Raw genomic sequence first — 10,067 nt, forward strand, 5'->3', positions numbered from 1 at the left:
TTAAAACTCAAAAATGACAAAAATATTATGTATTCTAGAATTTCAAGCACCTTTTAAATCAATATCTCACATTCATTTTAAATCAAATGTTGTTCAAATTATCTACGTTATCATCAAATCATGAGCAACACTAGGATACATACTAATATATTGTTATCACTAACAATAACAATGGAATATTTACAAGATACTTATTCACCTTTGGTCTGTTAGCGAGTTTTTGATTTTGGTCTTGTAAGTTTTTTTTGTTGGTATGAGTCCCTATATCTTATTTTTTGCTTGCGATTTAGTCCCTAAAGCCAAAATACGCAGGAAAATCTGCACGTTTTTCTACGAATTTTCCTGCTGATGAAAATCAAAAACTCGCTAACTTACAGGGACCTAAGGTGCATTTAAGCCTACTTATTATTATCACTAACAATAACAATTGAATATTAATAACATGTGTGATCATGAACTGTTGTGGTTGATCAGGTCAAAATAATACTCAAATTTAAAAATAAAAATAACAAAATAAAAATTCTAAATATGATTAATCAAATGGAAATAAATTTACTATTAAATTAATTTATTACTATTTTATTTGAGTTAATTAAAAAATTTAAAAATTAAATAATTATTTTAATAATTAATTGAATTACTGTTGAATTAATTAATTATTATTTAATTTGAGTTAATTTGAAATAAGTAAATATTTTATTGTGTGTTATTTAATTTCAATTAAATAATATTTAATTTATTTTTATTTGATTAAATATATTTAGAATTTACATTTTATTAATTTTATTTTTAACTTTGTGTATTATTTAAAATAAATAAATATTTATTTGTGTTTTATTTAAAATAACTAAATAAGCAAGTGTTTATTCTGAATTATTAAATTAAGTATTCATCATTATAAATATTAATAACAATTGATTTAATTGTAAAATAACTATTATTTAATCTTAATATCTGTCACTAATGTATATTGATTTTTTTTTAAATTTAAAATTGTTCAATATTATTAGACATATAAAAAAAATATTTGTTATTGTTGTACACTGGCTTAGTAAAGACTTATGATGTACCTTAATGCTCTTTTGTTTAATTCTCAATTCCTTCTAGGAACAAATTTTGGATTTTTTTTATATTTTAAATCTATTTTTTCTAAAATTAAAATTAAAATAAGAAATAAAATCTAATGTTATAGTCTAGTTACAATTTTAAAGTAGTAAAAAAACGATTGAAGAAACATCTCATCATAGAAACTACTACATAATCCAGTTAAATTTTAAAAGAGATTAAATCGATTTTTTTAAAAAATTAATTTAAATTTAATAATTTTTATGAAGGAACTAAAACTTTAAATATGATTTTATCACAATCAAATTTTTTTAAATTTCTTTTTTAATATCTATAAGTATTAATCAAGCTCTTTAACCCAAGTCACGAACCGTGAGTCATACTACAGAGAACGAAAGTCGAAGAAACCATTGATAAACAACTCGAGAAACAAAAAAAGCGGGTTGAAATTGGAGCAACTCCCAACTCTGCAGTCCCGTCGCTTGCAATCGGGAAACGATAGCTCCCATGGCGATGACAGTACACGGTGCGTACTTTCTACTCAAACTACTCATATTCAGTCTCTTTTCCGCGATTCCCGTTTTCATTACCCAATTAGGGCATAATCACTCTCACTCCCATCACCAGTTGTCGCAACTGATTACTCCACCACAAACAGATTAAGCTTAATCTCCCTCGTAATCGAGTTATGGTTGTAACAAATTGTAATCCATAGGGTTTTCTTTAAATTCTGGTGAGAAACTGGTAGGGTTTGTAGAACTGAACTTATGATCAAGGTTTTTTCAGTCGCTATTGATTTACGTGTGCTCATAGTTTGCAATTTTTCTTTTAAGCTTTTTGTTCAATGTATTATGTATTTCTTAATTATTTTACTGATTTTGTTTTGTATCTGATGATGCGAATTGGTGTTCTGGGGCTGTTCATGTTTTTACAGTGTAAGTTGGAAACTAAACTTTGAGATTTGTTTCATGATCGCAATTATCTAGCAAATTAAGGTGAATTAATGTTTAACTTTTTGTTTTTTGTTTTGGTTGTGTAGTCTTGCTGGGTTGGCTTTTATGTTTTCGGCTAGCATTTTGCTGCAGATTCTGGTATGTGTTTAGCGATGAGACTGATTGTGATTCTTTTATATACTTGAAATGAATTGAGTGATGTCTATTTGCTGGTTTTTTTTTCCATTTCACGATTATGTTTCCTCCAAAGTTTGTTTGTTATTATCTTCAAATATTTTTGGATTATGCTGTTTAATTTTGATTGCTTTTAAAGTAAATATAAAACAGTAAAAGGTAATCTTCTAGGCATCATATAGTATTTAGACCACACAAACTGTTTGATGATTATTGAAATCTCAGGTGAAAAACCTATGTATTCAACCATTAAGTAAAACTGAAAAATCACAACATTTTCCTAAAATGTATAATTGAATAGCCATTAATACAGGTTGTTTAACCCTGCAAGATAGGTGCCAAAACATACTAAATATTTTGTAGTCATATTACATTTAAACTTGTGAATCTTGGTTTCTATTCGAAAAAACTCAAGAGCTCACAAAAGATTTATATAGAGTGACACCCCTCACCTTACAAGTTGGTTTTATAGGGATGAATAAGGCCAAATTCTAATTCTATCAGTTTCATTTACAAACGACCAACTGAATTTAATGCCTATAACAGGTGCGAAAGTTTTAGACGGAAAATAAAGGAATGAGAAAGAGAAGGAGAGGAGGAAATCTTTCTATTTAAAACGCAAGGGCACAAAATGAAATTAGAAGAGTTGTAATTTTAAATTTTAACATAGGATTAAAAGTAAATAGGCAGGATAAACAACCAAACCAATGTTACAAGAAGTAAAATTCTATTCGAGTCTTGCGAGTATGTGAGACTATGATCCCATATTAAGGCAGGTTTTGTGAATCCAGCCACTGCTGCAGCATAGGTTCTTATTCTTAATGCTTCAGACCTTGTTGGATTTTTTAATATACAAATTTGTTAGGAAGAGGAGAAGATACAAGTTCTGTTTTATTAGAAAGTAAATAGGGACAATCATCAATTACAAAGATAGAACTGCAAAACTTCAAATGCTCGCAAACCTCCCTGTCAAAATGCCCCAATTCTCTCTCAAGGTAAAGTTAGTGTCCCTCTTGTCATTTCCTTTTAGTTATGGGCAACTTACTTCTTTTTGTCTTACTCTCTCACTACAAGCAATTTAACTAAACTGACAGTCTTTAACATACATCTAAAATTTAACCTTGTTCTCAAGGTGATAGGTTGTCTCTTTCCTTTGCATTGGCTGAAAACTTACCCCCTTTGTCCCTCTGTTTGTGGTCTGAAAGACTGAAACTACTGCAACTATCTAATCTGCGTTTCTATTTGTGGTTGGTAACCAAATACTCTACTTAATTGAAAAAGTATAAGACCCATTGGTTTAATCACCACTGGTGATCCATCCATATTCTTGGACAAATTATGATTTAATGGTGGAAGCTTGGCCTGAACCATTTGGCCAACTGGGGCCAGTTCCATTTGCCTTTCTTTCCAGTTAACTTCCCAATCAAGCAATTTGCTTGCTCTTTTTCAAATTTCTCTTACGGTGCAACCTTGGTCTGTAAATGATATTTGTCTCTTCCCATTGTATTGCAGTTTTTAAGCCTCCATTCTCTACCCTAGAACCAGGGGTTCGGATTTCCTAATCTAGACCAGAGAATAATCTTTCTTTCCCAATTCAGACGACAATGGTTCTAGTTCCCAATTCCCATAGGCCCAATTACTTAAACAGTTTGATCTAAATCATACTCAGGTTGAAAACATTTGGTTAGAGCCTTCACAAAGGCCCATCAAGTTGCATGATTGAATTGATCCCCATGTTGATACTAAATGAGAGTGCAGCTTTTTAAGGCCTTCTTAGCCTCTTGGCTTTGAGTGTTTCACTGAAACAAAACAATGTTGATCAGCCACTTATATGAGTCTTTTTGTCCATCAAACTCTGAAAGGCTGGATCCATCTTTGTTTTGCTACCCACGTCTTCAAAATTATAGCTCCGATACCAAATTGATAGGAATAATATTTTCTATAGAAACAATAGAGGAAGTCAAAGAATATAACCAATTTTTGAAAAAAAAGCTGGAAAATACAAAAAATAAACATATAGGAGAAGCAAGAACACTACTCTTCCTCTAGGTCTAAGCCTCTTAGAATTCCCTTACAAAATCGACGCTTCTTCCAGTCCTATTCCCCCTTCATATTTCCTACACTCCCTTCATCATTAATTTGCTGCCACCTGTCCATTCAATTAGGTTCCTTCCTTATAGACTCATCCAACTCAATTCCTATCCCACCTTATCATTTCTACCACAGATTTTTTGGCGCACCCGAATTGGGGCCCTCCACTAAGCCCAACAAGGAATTGCTTGGGATATTATTGACTGTAAAGGAATAATAAGAAAATACATTCCCGTGCATTCCTATGGCATAGCTCCTTTAGAGGATACAAGCACGAGCACCTTGCATAGCTTATAGGTGCATACTTCCACCGGCCACCACCACTATCCCCTTGCATGACCTTTACCCATGCAAGAATCATTCCCACTGCTAACTAACTTGGAGCATTTCCTTCCTACCTCTATGATGATAAACTTGCCAAACCTTAGGGTACAGACCCGTGACTGAGCTGAACCACCTTGAGCCCTGTTGCCATCAACCCAGCAATGTTTCTGCTGAAAACATTATCATTCTCGCTATTAAGACTACCTCGGTATTATTAATTGTGGATGCTAGACTATGGTGACTAACCAAAAATCCAGGATATTAATATGGCTAGTGCTGTGGCATATTGATATTGCAAATAGAATAAAAATATTTTTTACATGCCAAAGAAATTGCAGAAAATATTTACAAAAGAAACAAACAATGCATATCATAACTGCTAACAACTTTCATGAATTGTCAAAAAAATAAAAGACTCTCACCATCAAGTTCTTGCCTTCAGATGATAAAAATTACACAACCAAAAATAAATGCCAGAAAATTCTAGAGTTTGTGGTGAATTAGAGGAAAAAATAAACAGTCACTAGCAAAGAAAGAACATGTTATTGCTTCAGCTTGATTTGTCGGAGCTATGTATTTAAAACACATGGTTTTAATTTAAGTTCTGAGTACTCAAACTTGGAGGTCTCCGGCCAGACTCAAAACTCATTGGGAGAGGATAGGTAGGAATTGATGACCTGGATTTGTGTTTTTTTGCTATTTTTTGATGATATGGTTGATACATGATCTAACTTAAATATTGAATATGGAATACTATAGTGGCACATATGATTCTTCTCTGGTATGCTAAATAGACATTTACTATCAATTGTTAATGTATATTCCATTTGCTCTCTTTTTGATATGGCAGGCATGTGCAATATACAACAATTGGTGGCCCATGTTATCAGGTGAGTTAGTCTTTTATGCTGGAACTGGAAGTCCTGTTCTTAGCTAGAAAATTTTAATAGTCATAACATTGCACCTGCAGCTCTGATGTATGTGCTGGTGCCTATGCCTTGCTTATTCTTTGGAGGCGGGTCTACTCATTTTATGATGAGCCGTGAGGGTGGGGGGTAAGTATCTCTTGCGTAGAGTTCTCTAGTTTGTAGCTAGCTTTAGGGTTATCTGCTGATCTGTTTTATGCAACTGGTTTTACACTGATACGACCTTTCCAATTCAATATGAATGCGCACATACAAAATTTTAAGCATACTTATATTTATTACTCAAAGGGGAATATAATATATGGTATTATGTGTAGTTGGATGGATGCTGCAAAGTTTTTGACTGGAGCATCAGCTATGGGGAGCATAGCCATTCCTATAATCCTTAAGCATGCTCACATGATTGAGACTGGGGCAATGCTCATCGAGCTTGTATCCTTCTTCATATTTATATGTACAGTTATGTGTTTCCATCAAGCTAGCCTTGACGATGACTGGTAATAACAAATTCCATGTTTCTGACGTTCTGTTAGTCATTAGGGATTGTTACCTTAAAAAGGGAAACAAAGTAGTGAAACTTATTATACAACCTTGGAAACATAAATGTATGGTCGAACATCTGTAAATCTCTGCCAGTAATTGCTTTTTCATCAACTTATATTCCTATTCTAGTGAGAAGTGAGATGATTTTAGCATAGTAGTCGCTTTTCCATTTTTCATATTCAGAAGCTCTGCCAATAATTACTTTTCCATTTTTTCTAAAACGAACAATTCACTTTAAATAATAAAATAAATAATATCAATTATTAATAAATTTTATAAATATCTTAAGTACGAAAATGCACTTCTGAATCAATTTTTGAAAAAATGGTGAGTGACTCATTTACAAAATGATGTAGTGTATTTTAGATGCATAAAGAAATATACTTTCAAATATTCTTCACCATTAAAAGTGGGAAGAGCAACCCCCTAATAAAATTTACAAATTATCCATTTATTTTTGTCATGTTATCATTTGTTATTCAATTAATTTTCTCAATGCGTATACAATGCATAACAATTAAGCGGAACAAAGACTTTGATAAAAAATTGATTCGGAAGTGCATTTTCGTACTTAAGGAAGAGTGAATCTGTATGTGCACTTCAGTAATAATCAGTAAACACATTTTAAATTCATGCGTTTATTTTACAATCCAAATAATATTCTGAAGCATGTTTCATAATAACGCTTAGGCAGTAAATTTATTTTAAATTTAATATTTTTTGTAATAACCCTCAAACAATAAGTTTGTTATAAATTTAATATTTTAAATGGGTAATGGTCTTAAGTGTCTTTACACGAATTTAGTGCTTTGATTGTAATATTTGACTATAAGTAAGCGTATGATCCTTGATAGCAAATGCTATGTTTTACCTTTACATTACTCTATTACTCTAAGTTTATTTCCAGCTTTTAGCTTTTGCCTTAAGTTTTCTTTGGAGTTTATTTTCTACAAGCTCTGAATTTAGTGCTTTGATTGTAATATTTGACTATAAGTAAGTGTATGATCTTTGATAGCAAAGACTATGTTTTACCTTTTCATTACTCTATTACTCTAAGTTTATTTCCAGGTTTTAGCTTTTGCCTTAAGTTTTATTTGAAGTTTATTTTCTACAAGCTCTATCATCATCATCATCAAGTTATTTTGAAATGCAAGTTGTTTATGTACAACTTCTTCGAAAATGCAAATCTAGCATGACACTCTATGGTGTCATCCATCTCCTTTTGAGCATCACCTTGGTGAACTTTCAAATAGGTCATCATAATATTCAGTGCATTAGGTCTGGTGATTCTAGAGCAGTTTAATCATCTTCCCCTAATTGGAAAATGTAACAGAGATGACATATCATCAAGTGTGATGAATATCTCACCAATGCAAAGATAAAAAATGACGTCTCTAAGTGTCATTTCTCCACAAAAGCTAACAACATACCATGGTTAAGATCATTATAACTAATCATGCATAAATCTTGCACCCTAGATACATGCATGACATCATGAAACCATTGCTCTTTAAGCTGTTGTAGCTTTGTAATCTTCCTACCATGGCTAATGCATTTTAAAGCATCATGGTACTATACAAAATACACATCGTTAGAAAGTTTAAATATTATAACACATGTTTCAAAAAATAAATACATGTTTATTTTACATCTTCATCCCACATATGCCTAGCAACATAGTTTGTGTACAGAGGCAATAGTGAAGTGTCACAGGGGCTTCATCCAAAAACCTAAAGACGACATCATGAACGGCAACATCAGTAACAAGCTGATCAAAATGGATTTTGGGGGCAAGAGTAGGTGACACATGCCTCCAAGAAGACGAAGTCGGAGACACCTGAACTCCGAAAGTGGACGCTTTCGCATCAAATAAATTGACACCAACTGGTACTTCAATCCTGACACCACAACCATCTTCACTCAATACTACTTGTAAGTCTTGAATCCTTCATTCAATAGGTTTACAAAAATACAAGAAACTCCACTTCAATGGAGATGAAATCTCTATTTTTCTTCTAAGGAATTTCAATCTTTGAACTCCACATACCGATCAAACTTCTTGAAAACTACACACTTCAACAAAAATGATATCTATAATGTTTCCTCACAATCAATCATCACACATACACAAAGGTTGATGATTCTCCAGACACAAACTGAAGATAAATATTTGAAAGAGATGAAGTAATATTTCTAGCTTTCTCACTTAAGAAAATGATCTAATTTGTTGATTTTAAAAATGATAATAAAATTCCTTATGTGGGCGCTTGAGAAATAACATAATTTTTAAGAAAAATTTCGTAAATGATATTATTTAAAAATGATTTTGAATCTTCTCAAAAGTTTGATATTTTCCTTAAATGATTATGTCATGAATTAGATAAAAGATGTTGTGAATCAAATTACACAAATAGAATGAAAACTTGTCATGAACATTCAAAAAATGAATGATTCATTAAATGGTTTGAATCATATCACATAAACAGAATGAGAACACATTTAGTTTGTGATCTATGAAACAATTCAATCCAATGTTTGAATCATACCACACAAACATAATCGAAACATGACAAGAAATTTCAATTCATGAATAGATTAATGTACTAGTGTAAATCGCTTCACTTAAACAGGGATCATATGAATTAAGAAAAAACTCATTTGAATTGATTTGTAACCTCCTTTGAATCGATTCACGTAAACATAAATTTGGACCCGATTCATGAATCATTTGACTCGCAAAGCCATTTAAATTTTTTGGAAGTCATGTGTAGGTTAGTTGTAGTTTAACCATGGAATCCACAATTTAATTGTGAGAAATTTTGGTCCATGTGCGGTAACTCGACTAGCACGCCTTCAAAGACAGACATGTTGTTTAATTCATTTGAGGTTGACTTTAGTTAAACCTACAATTTATGCATGAAATATAATTTTGACTTTTTGAATGAAGGGTTTAGGAAGGAAACTAAAAAAAAGATAATTTTATAAAGGCTAAGAGTCAAAACCAAGGCTAAACCTATATTTTGAACAAGTAATTTTAGTAGGAACCTCTAGTTCAAACATGATCTTTTTCACCATCATTTCTGTTCTGGACTGGGCCAAGGTTAGGCCCACTATGATTTTCGGCCCAATAAACCTCAGAGGCCCACGTTCCTCTGCGGCCCTCCTACGCAGATAGGATGCCCACCTTAGACATGCTCGGCTGCCCTATATCCCCGAGCATATGACACCGACATGCTCGGCACTGACGACCCCGCAAACACCTTCGTTGCCGAGGACTCTGCTCCGCGCAGGGTTCCTTCATATTCAACCCTCCGAACAACTCGGATTCCACGTGGCTCCTGAAAGACCGCGTCTCCCTGGAACTTCGGAGCGGTTAACCAGGACAGAGGGCATACACGCACCTCCGATATTTCCGCTCAGGAAACTGGCAGTCTCCTAGTTGGGCTTGGGATCCAACCCAATAGCGAGATCATGGCCCAGCGCTGGGGGCTATATATACCCTCTTTGATTAGAGGGTCAGGTATTCAATTCTTACTCACTCTTAGCTAGTACTTGCGCTCCTTTGCTCGTCAACTTACTTTGGCATTGGAGTACCTTGCAGGTACACCCCCCCTTTTTCTCCTTCCTAGAAGATCCAGTCCGAGCAGCCTACGAGATTCTTCTGATCAGGTACGATCAATTTCTAATTCTTTAGCCTCCAGATCTTTGAACTTCATCCTCATACAAGTCTCATAAAAAGTAACAGACCTGCTTATGATAATTTTTTATCCTCCATAATTCATCTTCCACCGTTCGTAACCTTTCACCATCTCAGGTTGATCAATGAAGACATACTTCATATCCCTAACATTAAGTTTGTCTTGTTTGATATAAGCAAGCACCAAAACTAAAAAATCTTTAAATTTTGGTAGTGTGTCGGTTTCCCTCTCTAAACTTCTATATGTGTCTTGAAGTTTATTTATGTGGATGAATATCTGTTAATAAAGTAAGT

The 10,067-nt window shown here is 33.1% G+C and overlaps 1 protein-coding gene across 1 annotated transcript; it reads left to right on the forward strand.

Annotated features, from left to right (window-relative positions):
* Positions 1 to 2,104: 2,104 nt before the first annotated feature.
* On the forward strand, positions 2,105 to 6,191 carry LOC131610951 (vacuolar protein sorting-associated protein 55 homolog). Its single transcript, XM_058883054.1, has 4 exons — positions 2,105 to 2,156; positions 5,458 to 5,497; positions 5,578 to 5,662; positions 5,851 to 6,191. Exons 1-4 carry the CDS (start codon positions 2,124 to 2,126, stop codon positions 6,032 to 6,034), a joined length of 342 nt encoding a protein of 113 aa, XP_058739037.1. The 5' UTR covers positions 2,105 to 2,123; the 3' UTR covers positions 6,035 to 6,191.
* Positions 6,192 to 10,067: the final 3,876 nt, after the last annotated feature.

This window comes from Vicia villosa, linkage group LG6, assembly GCF_029867415.1.
Source record: "Vicia villosa cultivar HV-30 ecotype Madison, WI linkage group LG6, Vvil1.0, whole genome shotgun sequence".
Classification (NCBI taxonomy): Eukaryota; Viridiplantae; Streptophyta; class Magnoliopsida; order Fabales; family Fabaceae; genus Vicia; species Vicia villosa.